This window comes from Garra rufa, chromosome 2, assembly GCF_049309525.1.
Source record: "Garra rufa chromosome 2, GarRuf1.0, whole genome shotgun sequence".
Classification (NCBI taxonomy): domain Eukaryota; kingdom Metazoa; phylum Chordata; class Actinopteri; order Cypriniformes; family Cyprinidae; genus Garra; species Garra rufa.
In genome coordinates this window covers 20,127,983-20,144,928 of record NC_133362.1, presented here as the reverse complement: position 1 = coordinate 20,144,928, position 16,946 = coordinate 20,127,983, and the positions used below count along the sequence as shown (strand labels likewise).

General features: G+C 36.0%; 2 protein-coding genes across 2 annotated transcripts; one reads left to right on the top strand and one right to left on the bottom strand.

Moving 5' to 3' along the window:
• Positions 1 to 6,882: 6,882 nt before the first annotated feature.
• nsmce4a (NSE4 homolog A, SMC5-SMC6 complex component) lies at positions 6,883 to 11,480 on the bottom strand. Its single transcript, XM_073834954.1, has 11 exons — positions 11,397 to 11,480; positions 10,506 to 10,744; positions 10,321 to 10,401; positions 10,043 to 10,173; positions 9,699 to 9,841; positions 8,308 to 8,407; positions 8,122 to 8,212; positions 7,957 to 8,051; positions 7,837 to 7,882; positions 7,673 to 7,758; positions 6,883 to 7,127 (listed from the first exon to the last, which is right to left on the bottom strand). Exons 2-11 carry the CDS (start codon positions 10,720 to 10,722, stop codon positions 7,062 to 7,064), a joined length of 1,056 nt encoding a protein of 351 aa, XP_073691055.1. The 5' UTR covers positions 10,723 to 10,744; positions 11,397 to 11,480; the 3' UTR covers positions 6,883 to 7,061.
• Positions 11,481 to 12,859: 1,379 nt separating this feature from the next.
• hps6 (HPS6 biogenesis of lysosomal organelles complex 2 subunit 3) lies at positions 12,860 to 16,484 on the top strand. Its single transcript, XM_073834953.1, has one exon. The coding sequence runs from the start codon at positions 13,074 to 13,076 to the stop codon at positions 15,576 to 15,578; it is 2,505 nt and encodes an 834-aa protein (XP_073691054.1). The 5' UTR covers positions 12,860 to 13,073; the 3' UTR covers positions 15,579 to 16,484.
• The last annotated feature ends 462 nt before the right edge of the window (positions 16,485 to 16,946 follow it).

Below are 16,946 nucleotides of genomic sequence, written 5' to 3'. Positions count from 1 at the left end.
CATAGATACACATCACAGAGCTAATGCAAGACAAGCATTTGTGGTTAAAAAAAAAGTTACTTTGGCATTGTGTTGAACCCTTTAAATCTGCAATTTGGTTCTTCAACCCATTGGCCACCATTGAAGTCCTCTATACTAAGAAAAAACCCTGAAATGTTTTCCTCAAAAACCTCAAACTTAAACATCTTGGATGACACTCAGGTGAGTACATTATCAGGAATTTTTATTCTGGAAGTAAATTTATTCTTTAAATAAGCAAGTAAATTAGGTTGTGAAAGGCTCACCTCTTTTAGCATAGTACAAAAGTGCACAAAAAACTGTAAAACCATATTTTTCTACCCGTTTTACTTACATAAGTGTAACCAAAAGCAGTCAAGTTGTTCCAGTTATATTAAATAGTACTTCTAACGTCAATACAACCATTTAGTAAAGCACATTTTTACAATATAACTTTTTGAGCACAAGAATATAACTTACCAAACTAGTGTTTTCCTCTCTGTCAGGCATCCTGCAAGACCTTCTATTTGACAGCTACTCCAACCGTTCTGGCCAAACTGCCTAGATTGTGATCTTCCCTTCCAATTCCAACTTCAATTCAACCACACAACTGTTTCCTATTAGAAAACCTTACATTGCATAATACATATATGCATTATTCATGTATTATCCATGGTCTGCTACCTGTTCACCTCACCTGTTTACACTCTTACACACACACCCATGCCATTTCACTTACAAAATAACCATTCTCACCTACTATTCTCAGAAACCTGGCCATTTAAGTGCATCAAACATTAATAAGTCACTGAAAATAAATACTTTGTAATAACTAGCAGTCATGCAACACGCCCTTTCTCCTCCCTGATACCATTATACAATATTAAAACATTAACATTGTTATACAACTATAATAAAGTGACTAACCCAATATTCCCATCCTTAACACCTATTAAAACAAACATTAAATGATTGGATCACAAAATCACTTAAACTGCATAGATAAGCAATGCTAAATAAGATAAATCATTAAGACAGCATTTATTGTCTATGAACAATCAAGGCTGATTCAGTTATGGATAATTATGCATTCACTTCATAACAGATTGTTGTCAAGGGATTCGAGTCATTTTTTCCCCCCTTATTTAATTCTAATGTCAATTTTCAGCACAATTTGCTTGTCTACTGTGATTCATTTATCCACATCTGTCATTCATTTCCCTGCATCATTTCCCCTCATACTGTACAGATATTGTCAGGCATCTTTTTGCACCTCCCCCTCTTTTTTCCCCTTCCATTCCAGTCTCCTTTCACGCTCTTCATCTCCTAAGCTCCGACCACTACAGGCCAGTATGAGAAAAGACAGCCAAAAATACATGCTTTTTCTTTCATATCCCCCTGACGTCAGCCCAGTCCAACACAAAGACTCCCCCTCATCCCCTTCTTCTGCCTGCACTGACAACCAGCGAACAGCCGGCGATGTCTTCCCACTCATTCTCATTTTGCCATTCTGTCTGCAGCGACTGAGATGCGGTGTTACCTGGCTGCGTGCGACTCCGATGCAGCTTCCCATCCTGTATTCCATGTCCTCCTGAGGAGAGGTGACAGAAGCACTACAAGGCTTGCAAAAATAGTCTCTCCAGGATTGCATCCCCACTACAAAGAAATGGCATCGCTGAGCAATGCAAGCAGGGTGTGAGCAAGTGAGTGCAAGCGTGCGAGGATACCCTCATGTGTATGTGTGTGAGTGAATAAGCCTCATCTACTGCAATGCCCAGGGTATAACTATGACATACATGCTCATTCTCTGTTATATAACAACCCAATTATATAAATAGCACAGCTGAAGATTCAAAGAAAAGAGTCTTGGCGTTTTTTTCCCTCTTCTTTCGTTGGGTTTTGCAGTGATGCTAAGAGATGCTGCTCTGCAAGTGGGTAAAAAGCTTCTCTGTTATCGGCAGCAACCGTCACACAAGCAGAGAGAGGAGGGGGAGGACAGAAAATACAGAAGCCAGAATGAGAACGAGAAAACTAAAAGAATAGAGCATCTGCAAGTTTAAAAAAGCAACAGCTGCTGGCATGATGACACGGTGCTGAGCGTCAAAAGAAAAATCGCCAGAGGAAATGGGATGGAGCCACTCAAGTGAAATGGGACAGTGGCAGAAAATAAAAGGAATTTGCTTAATAAAGGACAGTCAGGATGAGCTAGATTAAGCCTTGTGAAGACTGATGGACTGAATTCAAAATATCCATTGTTTAACTGACATGAAAGTCAGCATGAAAACAAAATTCCTCCTTGTTATATTACAGTTGAAGTCAAAAATGTACATACATCTTGTAGAATATGCAAAATGTTAATTATTTTACAAAAATAAGAGGGATTATACAAAATGCATGTTATTTTTTTATTTAGTACAGACCTGAATTAGGTATTTCACATGAAAGATGTTTACACAGTCCACAAGAGAAAATAATAGTTGAATTTATAAAAATGACCTCGTTCAAGTTAATACTGTGTTGCTAGTTGGTCCCTTTTTCGTCCTGAACAGTTAAACTGCCCAGTGTTCTTCAGAAAAATCCTTTAGGTCCCATGGTTTTTCAGCATTTTTGTGTATTTGAACCCTTTCCAACAATGACTATGATTTTGAGATCCTGAGGACAACTAAGAGGCTCATATGCAACTATTACAGAAGGGTCAAACGCTCACTGATGCTCCCGAAGGGGAAAAAAAACGATGCATTAAAACTTTAAATTTAAAAATCATGTTTTCTTGGAAACAAGTAAGTATCTTCTGTAGCTTTTGAATAATAATAAAAAAGCTATTTAGGCAAAATAAGAAAAATGTACATTCTGTTCAAAAGTTTACACCCCCGGCTCTTAATGCATTGTTTTTCCTTCTGGAGCATCAGTGAGCATTTGAACCTTCTGTAATAGTTGCATATGAGTCCCTCAGCTGTCCTCAGTGTAAAAAGATAGATCTCAAAATCATACAGTGATTGTTGGAAAGTATTCAAATACACAAAAATGCTGAAAAACCAAAGAATTTGTGGAACCTGAAGGATTTCATAAACAACTATTACTTAATAAAACAGCTGTGGATCATTCAGGTAACAACACAGTATTAAGAATCAAGTGTATGTAAAGTTTTAAACAGGGTCATTTTACAACTATTATTTTCCCTTGTGGACTATATGTAAATGTCTTTTATGTGAAATATCTTATTCAGGTCACTACTAAATAAAAAAATAACATGCATTTTGTATGATCCCTCTTATTTTGATAAAATAATTAACATTTTGTAGATTCTTCAAGGTGTATGTAAACTTTTGACCTCAACTGTATAAAGAATAATAAGTCCAATAAAAATTATACTATAAAAACGTCATAACTTGTTCTTATTGAGGCAGTCATCTTCAGATCTACCTCCATTCAACAGCCAGTGGATAAGATCCCACCCGGCCCACTTTTCGTTTTTTTTTTTTTTTTTTTTTTGGTCATAATTGTTCAATATGTCATTAAACTGTGTCACAATACAATAGTAAAGTTAGTCACAACTTCAGTTTCATGTTGACTTCCAAAAAATGTTTTTGGAAGAATCTGACTGAGGCATAGGTTGTCTCACACTGCGATGGCTTTCTTTTAAACCACAAACAAACCATATTAAAATTAATATAAGATATGGATATATTGGTTAATACTGGATATTTATTGTAGACATTAATTTCTGCCTTTTTTTAATTTATTTTACTTTAATTGAAATTTTGCCATCATCTAGTGCAAACCTAAAGCAACAGCACTAGATAACTGCAAAGATTTAACTCTTTATGTTTTTTAAAGGAACAGTTCACCCAAAAATAACTATTTGCTGAAAATGTACTCACCCTCATTCCATCCAAAATGTAGATGAGTCTTCATCAGAACAGATTTGGAGAAACATATCACTTGCTCATCAAATTTTAGGGTGAAATATTCATTTAAAGTGTCATTTCCTAAAAATGACACTATAGGGACTATAATTATTGGGCACTTCTCACAAAAACTGTGCAACTTTTTTCATCACATATTTATCTAGAAAGGAACAGTTATGCATATTTCCTACTGTAAATACCAAAATGAATGCCGAAATAAAACATCACAACATTGAAACTGATACAAACTATTGATTTTACTTTTAGCCAATAATTGTTATTTAGAACTAAATAGTACTGAATAATAATATCAGTCATAACATGAAAATAACTGTCAGTATTGGCCAGAATTGTATAATCTGTGTATCCCTAAACTGTGCAAGTCTAAACTAAAAATGGACACCAGAAAAATATACTGCAGTTCCCTACAAATTAAATGATGTTTAATAACAGGGTGTCTACAGGTTTGACCAAGTTAAATTTAAGACATTTTAAGACTTTTTAATACCATTTTCAAACAAAATTTAAGACCAAATTGAAAGTCCCGCAAAAGTCTAGCACAAAACTATGAAGATATTTTAACTTATTATTTTATTTAACTGATTATTCTTGGGAATATTCAACAGAAAACACTATTCCAGAAGAAGAAATTATTTTCTATTCCATGACAAAGTCAAGGCTCTCACACACTTTGAAGCCAATGTAACAGTGTAACAAACACGGATTTTGAGTCATGGATCGGATCATTTTTCGGATCAGCAAAAAAAAAAAAAAAAGTTAGTTTTTTCCTAATTACTGAATGCTTACTTTAGGTAGGCTACTTCTCATCCACAGCAAAAACTACTATCTGAACTAAAGTTCAGTAACAAAACAAGAACAATTACACAAATGACAAGTGTAAATGAATACAACATAAAGTTAGTAATAAAATCAATAACACTAGAATTCAGGAGGGGAAATTTAATAATTAATTGTAAAATAACTAGAGTTTCTCACTGCAGGTATTTATAGGACGCTGTCTCTTTAAGGCCAAATGCCCAAACCGAATACTGGCACGCATATCTTTCTCAGCTCTTTCGGTTCACTGAAGACATAAACGACTGTTAAACAGAATACCAAAACGGGTATTAAGACATGACTTTGTATGTACGTTTCCGTTCAAATAGCAGTTAAAGAGGAATCAATCTGTGTGAATCGCGCCGCGCGCCTCTCTCTCCTCTCTCTCTCTCTGCGCGTGCTCGCGCCAGTTGTGTGCGGCAACGTAAAAACATGTGCTAATTATAAACTTTTACTCTATGATGGTTAAACTTAACAGCTAATCTGCGATTCAAATGCGTGTAGTTGGGCGGAAACCCGCTAAATCTGGCAACACTGAGGCGTTGTCAAGCAAGCGCGTGTCTAGCAACAGAACAGATTTAGAACCTGCGCAGGAGATTCTCCTCAAAACGATAAACTTTTCCTTTTCAAAGTGTAAAAAATTTAAGACCCTTGGATTTAGATTTAAGACAAATTAAGACATTTAAAGGCCTTATTTTAGGACAACGGAATTTAAGACTTTTTAAGACTTTTTAAGGATCCGCGGCCACCCTGAATAATGACTTAATAATACGCTTTTCTAAGCTAAGAAAAATAAGATCGTTTGAGGATATTGACAATTTGGTAAATGCTTTCAAAGCTATATAAATAATTTAGCTTTTCTATAATCCCATTTTCTTAAGTAAAACAGGATTTCAGGATTAATTTGAAATACAAGGACAACTTTAAGCTGTGATCCACAAAAACTTTTATGAATAATGAAGCATATAAAGGTATAAAACATCATCCACACCTAAACAAAGCAAACCAAAAAGCAGATAATAAGCCTAAAGACAATTTTTAACTGAGGATCAAAAAATCATAAATGAAAATATAGAATTTAACAAAAACAACAGCTGCCCAATCCTACACTAAAATCACAGCCACTGACCTGAACGCAGATTTACACCACTACACCGTCCAAAAAGTCCCTGCAGCTTAGAGAAGCGTCTTGTGAACATGAGTGTTACTCAGACAGCAGGCAGCTCCCTCCAAAAGGCTTCAAATGTCAGTGGGATCAAACTACAGGGCAGTTAATCCAAGCTTGGACCAATCTGTGTGCATATGGAGGGCCGAAAAACTGCACACATGGACAGCTCTCTATCGCCTCCCTGCATAAGCAATTTACACAGACTACATATAAACATGTAACAGACAATAAATCACAAAAGAATACAAATATTGCTGTATGACTGTGCAAATATAACTGACCAGAAGCAGCAGTCAAGATTACGTATTCATTAAGAATGTTTTGAAGAGTGGTTTTAAATCACATTCACACAGCTTTATCCAGTGCATTTTGCGGAAAAAAAAAGAAAAAGGGTTATTTCACCACTAGATGGTAGTGTTCAACTGTAATCTGAACGTTACGATTGACAGGCAAGTTAGGACATGGCAAATTTTGAGGTTACATTTACATAATTTGTGAGCAGATTAATAATAACTATTAAGAAATTCAAACAAAAACTATACTATGTGCATATTTAGAAAATTTGATCTACAAATTCAGATAGGTTTATTGGAGCAGCTTAGATAGTAAAATTATATACGAGGAAATTACCTGAAAACATAGTAGCGGCAAATGAGCTGTCCAAATGAAGATTTGACTTGCAAAAAGGATGATTTCATTACATAATAGTTTACAAAGCAAACCTGTTTTATGAAATATAGATGCCATGTGAACAGTGAGAGACTATGAACAGTGAACAGTGATTTTCAAACATCCATATACCAGTCTATATTTACACAATTGACCTGCTGCTCTAAATATTTTAAATTCAATTTTTTAAAAAAGAGAACAGAGATGTACATCTACAAACAGTGGAGAGTTAAGAATCGTGCATGTTTCCATCAAATATGTATCTAGTTTGACTTGGAATCCAACAATTAATATAATGTTGAGTGCAAATTGACTTTTACATTTATTGTAATAGACAGAGTTATCACACTTTATACAGAATTCTAAGACATAACACTTAAAATTGAGATCCCAAATATTTAAAAAATATTAAAAAAAGAAGAAAACAGTTTTTATTTTACAAACATTTTGGCAGCTGTCGCTAACTATCCTCCATTTTAGCCTTACTGCGACGAAACTTCTGGAGCAGGGATCAAAGCTTCCTTAATATCAAAGGCTTCAATGATTTCCTGCAAGAAACAGATCATAGATACAAATGATTTAATGTAAAGAATCACAATCCATGTTAAATACATATTTTAACTTTTCTGAGAAGAAAAGAACTTTATTTCAAACCCAAATGTAACCCTGGACCACAAAACCAGTCATAAGGGTCTCTTTTTTTTTGGATTTATACATCATAAGCTGAATAAATTGTAAATTTAATTGATGTATAGTTTATTAGGATAGGTCAATATTTGACAGAGAAACAATTTAAACTTAAAATTGCATTTAAAGTTGTCCAAATGAAGTTTTAAGCAATGCATATTACTAATCAAAAATGAAAATTTTATATATTTACAGTAGGAAATTTACAAAATATCTACATGGAACATGATCTTTACTTGATATCCTAATGATTTTGGGCATAAAAGAAAAATAGACAATTTTGACCCATACAATGTATTTTTTGGTATTGCTACAAATATACCCGTGCTACTTATGACTGGCTTTGTGGTCCAGGGTAACAAATAATATTGTAAATTTACATCAAATGCAATCATGATGTGCTCACCCTCCAGCTTTCCTGGCTGATGGAGATGACACACTGATGTCGGACGGCAGCTCCACCAGTCTCTACCTCACCTTCCTCTACTGGAGCTATAATACACCCATAATACATATTATCTCTAAGTACCTTCAAAAAACACAACCAAATTGGTGACCTATTGATCTTACCTATACAAGGAATCCCATCATCCATGTACATCCTCACCAGACCATCCTAAGGGTTATATTTTATTTATTATTATGAGACTTATGTTAAACCTCCAAAGCTGTTGTTGCCTCTTGACTTACCCTTATGAGAAAAGACGTGTGGAAGATGTTCTCCACAGTGCGGGAGAAGGAGTTGGGGTCAACGACGAACTCGTAATATGAAATATGATTCTCAGCTGTTATGGAAAATTATGTTAAATAATGGTCTGTTTTTTTAACTCTGATAATTTATTGTAACATGCTTACAGTCATCAGCAAAGTATCCTCGAAGCCATGCAAAAATTCTTTCAACCTCTTTCTCTGTCGCCTCCTGGTGAGATTCTTCCATTTTCTTTAGCTGTGATGACAAGATATTTTTTAATTTATAAAATCAGACAGATTATCTAGAATATTTGAAGAGACTGTCAGTATTTGCTTTATAAAAGAGCACACCTGGGTGGGCATAATTCGTTTGGCTTCTTTGCTGGGGGCTTTCCTTTGTCTTTCAACTCTCTGCCGTGGTGGAGGAGGCTCTGCCAAAAACGAGCCTAACCTTGAATTAAACAAAAACAACAAAGGTTGGATTGTAAACGGCACATTGTAATTGTAAACTCTCCTAAATGAGGCTGTGAGAAAAAGCTTTGTTTCTGTAAGCTACATTATAGCTAAGTAGCCATTGTAATCAAACCGATTCAGAGGTTTGGTGTTAAGCAAAAAAAGGTTTATACAATAAATACCACAGAAAAAATATATTTACTTATTATACAAACTTACGCTACAGCGCAAACGTTTGTAGTTAAGTTTTATGTTTTTGAAAAGTCTCTTATGCTAATCAAGTCTGTGTTTAAGCAAACATACAATATTGTGAAATATTATTACAATTTAAAATAACAGCTTTGTCGAATTATTCCTGTGATTGCAAATCTGAATTTTCAGCAGCTATTTCTCCAGTCTTTAGTGTCACATTATAAATCTATTTTTAAATTTAATGTGTCTAATACACTACCAGTCAAAAGTTTTTGAACAGTAAGATTTTAAATGTTTTTTAAAGAAATCTCTTCTACTCACCAAGCCTGCATTTATTTGATCCAAAGTACAGCAAAAACAGTACAATTTTGAAATATTTTTAGTATTTAAAATAACTGCTTGAATATATTTTAAAATGTAATTTATTTCTGTGGTCAAACCTAAATTTTCAGCTTCATTACTCCAGTCTTCAGTGTCACATGATCCTTCAGAAATCATTCTAATATGCTGATTTGTTCAAGAAACATCTTTTTTAGGAAAGAAATTATATAAATTAACACTTTTAATTGATCAAAAGTGATGATAAAAACATTTATAATGTTACAAAAGATTTCTATTTCAGATAAACACTTTTCTTCTGAACTTTTTATTAATCAAAGACACCTGAAAAAAAATTTACTCAGCTGTTTTTAACATAATAATAATAATAATAATAATAATAATAATAATAATAAATGTTTTTTTGAACAGCAAATCAGAATGTTAGAATGATTTCTGAAGGATCATGTGACCGGAGTAATGATGCAAACAATTCAGCTTTGAAATCACAGGAATAAATTGCATTTTAAAATATGTTTAAATAAAAAAATAGAGTTATTTTAAAAAAGTAAAAGTATTTCAGAATTGGACTGCTTTTGCTGTACTTTGGATTAAATAAAATGCAGGCTTGGTGAGCAGAAGAGACTTTTTAAAATAACATTAAAAATCTTACCATTCAAAAACTTTTGACTGGTAGTGTATATCCCCCAGCCTTACACGCTTACAATTACCTGATCGCCTTCAGATTCATTTACTTGCCTTACTTCAGTCATACTCACATGTAGTGGAACGAGGGGGCTGTTTTAAAGCAAAACTCAGATCTTTTTGCTAGCCTCTGCCAGGCACCTTGTGGTAAATAACCCTCCAAGTTCCCAACCTGACCACTTTCATCCTCCAAACGATTCAGACCCATGAAGGACAACTAGAATGATAAATATGAGAAATCACAACACAATCTGAACGCGATTTTCTCCTCTGACACTAAATGCAAGATCTGGGCTGCTGCATTTCCCAAAAGCACTGAGAGCTAAACTAATCCCAGAGACTGGTGACAATGGTTCTACTTAGACTTACAATGCTTTTGGGAACCGCAGCCCTGGCCTTTTCTCTCACAATAACTTACCAAATGTTCTGCAAATGCAGACGGGTCAAACGCAGAGCCTTCAGCATGTAGCTGGCTGGCCTTTTCCTTCCCTAAATCAGTTGCTAGCACCAGAAGTTGAGCATCCAGTGCTGCTTCACGAGCCTGCCTCACTGAAAGTAGACACAGGCCACAACAAATTAATGAAGACATAATAAATAAAAAAATGTATGTGTGCACAAAGCTCTGCCAGAACTACTAATTGACTCAATTGCATTTGAACTGTAAGTACTATAATATGTAAAGTAAGAAAATCATACCATCGGCAAAAAGTTTGTTGGCCTCATCTAAAACATCAATGAGTTTATTGTTAGCAGGGTTCAGCATGTCCTCACGATTTTCTGTAAACAAAAAAAGCAAATTCAGCAATACACTTACAATATTTATAACTTGAACAGCACACTGTATCATTGAAGCCAACTTTAACAATATTAATAATACTCACGCTGGACTTGATTGATCAGATCTCTGTACTTGCTCCTGATTTCTCTCCTGCGTGATGGATCATCATCTTCCTCACTAATTCTCGAGGGTCCTGCACCAATATCATCTTCATCACCTATATCACCAGCTTTCTCTGATCTGTTCTTCCCACCAAATCCATTAGATGTCCCAGCTGACTCCTCTTGATTCCCTCTAGACCTTTTTCTCGATTCAGACATCTTCAATGTTTTTGCTTATTTTCTATTCAGAAAGACACATATGTCAGATTAATGGCATTACAGAAACTTAAATATCTATATAATAATCTATATAATATGTCTATATTGATTATATTTTAACACACTGCAATGACTGTTGCACACTGGAGTGTTCTAAAAAGTTAAGTAGGTTTCACTCAAGTATTTGAGGATAACATAATATAACATAAAGTGTAGTATACAGCATAATATATTAAAGCATCGCTTGAAACAGTATATCAACATACAGTCAAACCAAAAATTATTCAGACACCAGATACAGTTTTTGATTTTTTTTTTAACTAGTGGGTGCAGTTTAACTGTTTAACTGTTGAATTTTGGTTTGACTGTAGTATGTTTCCTGCTAATCACATGGTTAGTAAACATGGTTAGTAAACACAATATTTTACTAGTACACAAACAGATTTGAGTAAGATTCTTATAAAAAAGTGTTTACAAAACAGTTACATGCTGGGTGCAAGCAATTCATGAAAATATAACGTTAACACATTGTATTCGTACATAAACATTTCCTGACAGTGAACATATGCAGCTGATCTAACATGCAATCAGACATCGGAAAATAAAGACAGAGAATAATTAATAAACACTGATGTTCAAACACGAGCAAATTAGAATGTATTACGAAAACGTACAAACTTTAAAAAACTGCAGGGTTCATGTCTGTCATTTGCATCAACGGAGAAATCTTCGCGGGTATGGAAGGAAGTGGGTTTACTTGCCTCACGTCATTTCCGACGTATTCTATGACAAAGCTTGTGGCTGTGGCATCATAATAATATTTTATATTATTTTATTTATTAGTTTATCCCTGGTTTGTATTTTATACTATGTGTACATTATTGTTTAAGCATTAACAATTGCTATTTACGAACTACGACTTTTGTCACTTACGTAATCTCACATCCTTGTGGTATTTGTAGTCCTTAAGCAACTTGCTAGCAACAACACAGTGCACACACAGTGTGTAATATATTTAGTTAAACAAACACGAAAGTGTTGTTAAACAGAGACCTTCATTTACCAATACATCGAAAACCATTTTAAAAACTAAGAGGAAATTTCTAAAGGTATCTATGATGAATTATTCTCCATTGTTGGCCTACAAATTGATGTCATGCCTGAGCGGTCCAGATTATTTCTTATTATGAAAATCCAAAGCTTTTCTCTGCTGAATGTGTTGATAATTTTGCAAAATGCTACTATTCATAAGCAAAAATTTCTTAAATCTTTAATCTCTTAAAAATGTCTTTTCCCCTTTTTCTTGCTGAATTTGACTCTTTTGTTTAATCTCTTAGATTTACAAATAACAAAAAGAGTGCAGTATTTTCCATGCATTATGACAACTTTTCTTTTTTTTCTGTATGGATAATACCATAATTTGATGTCTCCATGTCTCTCGTTTCCCTGTTCTTGTACGTTTTTACACGTTCTGCAATTAAATTAAATAAATAAAATCTATAAAAATAAACAACTAGTATAGGCCTCTATATATATATATATATATATATATATATATATATATATATATATATATATAGCGTTTACATTTTTACAGAATGAAAATTCAGATCGAGAAGGAGTTTTTTATTTTTTGAAATAATTGAAAATATATTCAGATAATTCAGATACTATGAATGAGTAGAAATGTGATTGTGTAGACAACATTATGATTTCACACACAATAGGTGGATAAAAGCAGAAACGCACGTAGAAATATATAGATAGATAGATAGATAGATAGATAGATAGATAGATAGATAGATAGATAGATAGATAGATAGATAGATAGATAGATAGACAGATAGATAGATAGACAGATAGATAGATAGATAGATCCTCGTACAAAGTAAGTGTCTGCTATTTTGTAGGTTATAGAGCAGGGTGATGAATTAAACTCCTCCCTGCATCAGAGCAAAAAAATAAAAACAACGCTTAGGGTGTGTTTCAAAACGTAGTAAGCTGCCTACATAGACAGGACTTCTGGCTGTCATAGTGGCAAGCGTTGTTGCACAATAATGCTGTCTGTTTGTGCGCCTCACTGAGTATTGAAACGCAGCCATTAGATCCCGGAAATTAACAAACTCGTGATGTCAGGAGGAGTGGGAGAGAAACAGACAGCACAGGAGAAATTTACTTGTATTTCGTAGTATTTATGGACTGTAGATAAATGACATCGTCATATAATGGAGTTACCGCGTGAAATGAGCATTGGACATGTTTCAGGGAGATTGAGGATGATCGCTGGTCCAAACTGAAAGTGTTTTCAGGCGCATCGTGTGCTTCCTATTCCAGTAGACGTTTCAGCAAACATGACGCGACTCGCACTGGAACAAGTGACTGATTTCGGCGATTTCACGAAAGGAAAGGATCTAAGAGAGTTTTTCAAACAGGCATACTCCAACATCTCATCTCAAAACTGCCTGTCCGATGTGCGTCTGAGCCCAGATGGACGTCACATTCATGTCATTGTGCGTCAGCCCAAAAGTGGTCTTCTGACACATGACAAATATCAGCGACCTCATCTCATGCAAGGCCAGAAACACGTTGATTTAGTGCTAACTGGAAATGTGTCTATCGTGGATGTCATTTATATCCCTCAAAGCAAACCAGAAGATGGAGCCTCTGTGCTGGGAGTCATTTTTGAGAATGGAAGAGTGGAATTCTGGAAATTCCTCGAGTGCAAATCAGGCTGGCATTTACTCCAGACTGTGGATCTATGTAATAGCCCTCGTGCTAAAGTAATTTCTGTGTGCCTGTCTCAGAATTTAATTATATGGTGTGAGGAGCGACCACCATCTGAGAACTCCAACAGTGTGTGCAGCAACTTCAGGTTTTGCATCTGCAAAAAGACTGTAGAAGTTAATGAAGGAGGTGTCAATTTAGGAAACGTGAAAATTGCACTGCACAATAACCCTCGATACACAACCATAAGTTCTGGGGATTTGGTTTATCTGCTTCCAGATGTGAGGGAAAACTCTTCCACAGGTGTTTCGAAAGTGTTTCTTGCGTGGTCTCCTGAACATGACACTTTTAAAGTTCATAGTGCATGTAGTTGCACACTTATGAAAAGCTCAAGCAAGGAATCTGACTTCAAGAGACTTCTTACAGACTGCATTGGCCTTGTGTCCACCATTAATCCTCCTGACATCTGTGGGTTCTCTCCCACTGGATCTGGAGACCTCCTTCTCCTTCTCAGCACTGGTTGGGTATGTATTATGAAGAGGGACGGCAGTCTTCACAATATATACAAACTTCCTGATAATTGCCTAAGCGCTAGCGGGACACAAAATAGCCTGAAAATATATAACGAAATCCTTGCGCTAACAATAGGCAGGACCCTCTTTCTAATCGACACCAAATGTGGTGTGGAATTAGAACGAATAAGTCTGAAAACAGAAGGTCTACTCTTCATAAATACTTCGGACAGTAACTCTCCACAAATGCTCTCAGAAACTGGGTTGTTTGTGGTCACGCAAAAATCTAAGCCTTCTCCAACGCTTTCAGAAGACTCAAGTGCGTTCTTGGTTGAGTCTGTTTTTGAAGAGGCATGTAGATACTATCAGCAAAGAAGTCTAAGTAGCACGCAGCTCACAGTGGAGAAGCTCAAAAAAGGTGGGATGTTTCAAGCGCCCATATCGCTAGCTGCTATCCTCAAGGATTACCTCAGCAACCAGAAAACCAAAACTGGTGAGAAACATTCCACAGGTCACGAAAGACTCATGAGCTCACTTGAATCAGAACTTCGGAGTCTTGTTTTGCTGGAGGACATCAAAACATCAATGGTGAAGGCTTCGGAGAAAGATTTGGAGAACTATTGTGAAAGCTTGGTGCAGCAGGAAATCTGCCGGCTGCTAAGCGGTGAGCTAGAGAAGGAGAATCTTCAATACCTGAATGGCATTTTCCATCTCTTTCCCGCTTACTCCTGGCACGCCATGCAAGCGGTTCTGCACCTGAGGTGCAACGGTGAAGGTTCGTTGTCATCTAAAGCTCCTGCTGAGTTGTGGAAAATCATCCTCAGCCCAGTGCAAGCAACAGCAAACTTTGCTCACTGCAACGGTCAACAGAAACACACTACGCTGCCTGTTTTTGAGCTGTTGTGCCACTCCATCTTCAAATTCCAGCCTAGCTGGCTCCCTAGGTTTCTTGAACTGGCACAACAGCAATCCGGCGGGCTCTCCAAGTCTTCGTGGGGTTATGGGATGAAGGAGAGCTCTGAGAGCTTGCCACTTTATAAACGGGCCTTGGCGGTGCTCCCTTGCAAAGACACCTACCAACACCTGGAAGTGGAGCTTCTTTTGTGCAGCGAGCGGCCTAAAGCGATAATGCAAGCATTGCGGATTCTCATTAAGCAAGGCCAGTGGGAACGGGTTACGCAAGTAGCTGAGAGGTTCTGCAGACAGAGCCCACTTTTGAACAAAGATATTTTCAGTGCTCTGCTGTGCGAAGTGTCCCAACATAGAGACCTGGACCCGTATTTGGACCTGCTGTGGACTCTTTGTCCGGAGGACATGACTGTGACAAGCATACTTAATATTGTTTTGAAAAACCTGCCTGATTCAACGCAGAACTCGGGACCTTTCGAGGCTCACGGCAGCCAGGTCACCATCGGGCTTTTGAAACCGCTGCTCAGAAAAGTTCTCCAAAGGGAGACCAAACCAAGCCAGAGGTACGCAGATATCCTTCAGTCACCCACAGTTCCTCCGCTCACTCCTCCACGCCAGCCAAAGAGCCTGTTTAGAGATGTTGAGCAGCAGGAAACCAAGCAGAAAACGTCTGCTGGATCTCAAGTGACATCTCAAACTAGACTGGTCTGACTTTCCACTTGCGAATCATAGACTGTCTTAGAGGTACAGTTCACCCAGAAATGAAATGTCATCATTTACTCACAAACCTGTGTGACTTTCTTTGGAAGTCTTAAGAATATTTTTAACAGTTTTTTTCCATATAGTAAAAGACAGTTTTATCCAAAACAAACTTTGGACCCCATTAACTTCCACTGTTCTACAAAACAAAGTGAGTCATACAGGTCATAAATGATGACACAGTTTCTTTCTGGGTCAGCTGTCGCCTTAAAAAGTATTATTCACCTTGCATGTTCCGAACAAAATTACAGAGCTTCTTTGGATCTAACTATATTTCATTAGCTATAAAATTGTAAAGTAATAACTCGCAATGCACAGATGTTTAACTACTGCTTGAATTATTCCTAATATCAAATGTAATATATCTTGTTTTTATGTTTACCTGGTTGGCTGCATTTCATCTTACATGTTTTTGGTGTCTTTTAAAAAGTATTTTCTCTTTCGTAACCTTCAGATGTGTCTGTTTTATTAATCAGCACATGAAAGCTGTCTACCCTGATTGTAATGCAAGGTCAGAGAGGACTAAGCATTATCAACATTTCATGCTCTAGATCTTTTATTTTATAAACTCTTTGCATAACAATGCCCTTTTCTCTGTTGACACTACAGTCATCATATGCTGGTGTAATTATTATTTTAAGAAAATCACACAGAAGACGTAAGATAAGAACTGTATTAGTCATTAATAAAAAAAAATGTACAGTAATATAAAATGTAATATGTATACTGATGCCCTGGACATTTTAGACTTGGCTATTTCATGTTAAATGCCTTATGTTTTCAGGATTGCTCTTGTATTTAGTGCTATCACAGGGCTTTTAACATTGTATAAAGCAATTAAATATGACTCATATTATTTTCAAGTCTCTTTCTGAATTAAAGTGTCACAGCCATTATTAGTAAATTATAGTTTTGTGGTCAGAGAGGGGAATTCTGATGTGTTTCTTTGTTAACTCACGAGGTCTGTACATCCCCACCCACCGCATTCCTACTGAGCTCAGCAGCAGCATTCACAGAACTGCTTTAAATTCAATTCAACTAAATTCTATTATACAGTAACCAGCTTCAAACTCAATCACATTGGACAGGCTTGTGTTGCCCTGAATTGACTCGTCATAGCTAATTGTATTTGGTGGAGAGCTAAAACACTTCTATTTTCCTCTTTGTGATGCCAGAGTGTTTACGAAGTATTGCTTTGACTGAGTATTCTTAAGTAATTAACTAAAAACACTAAAATTTGTTTCTAAAGGTAATTTTAGAAAACATTCAGTATAAGCCTGAATGATTGTTCTGTGCTACTGCTAACTTTATGCTACATGT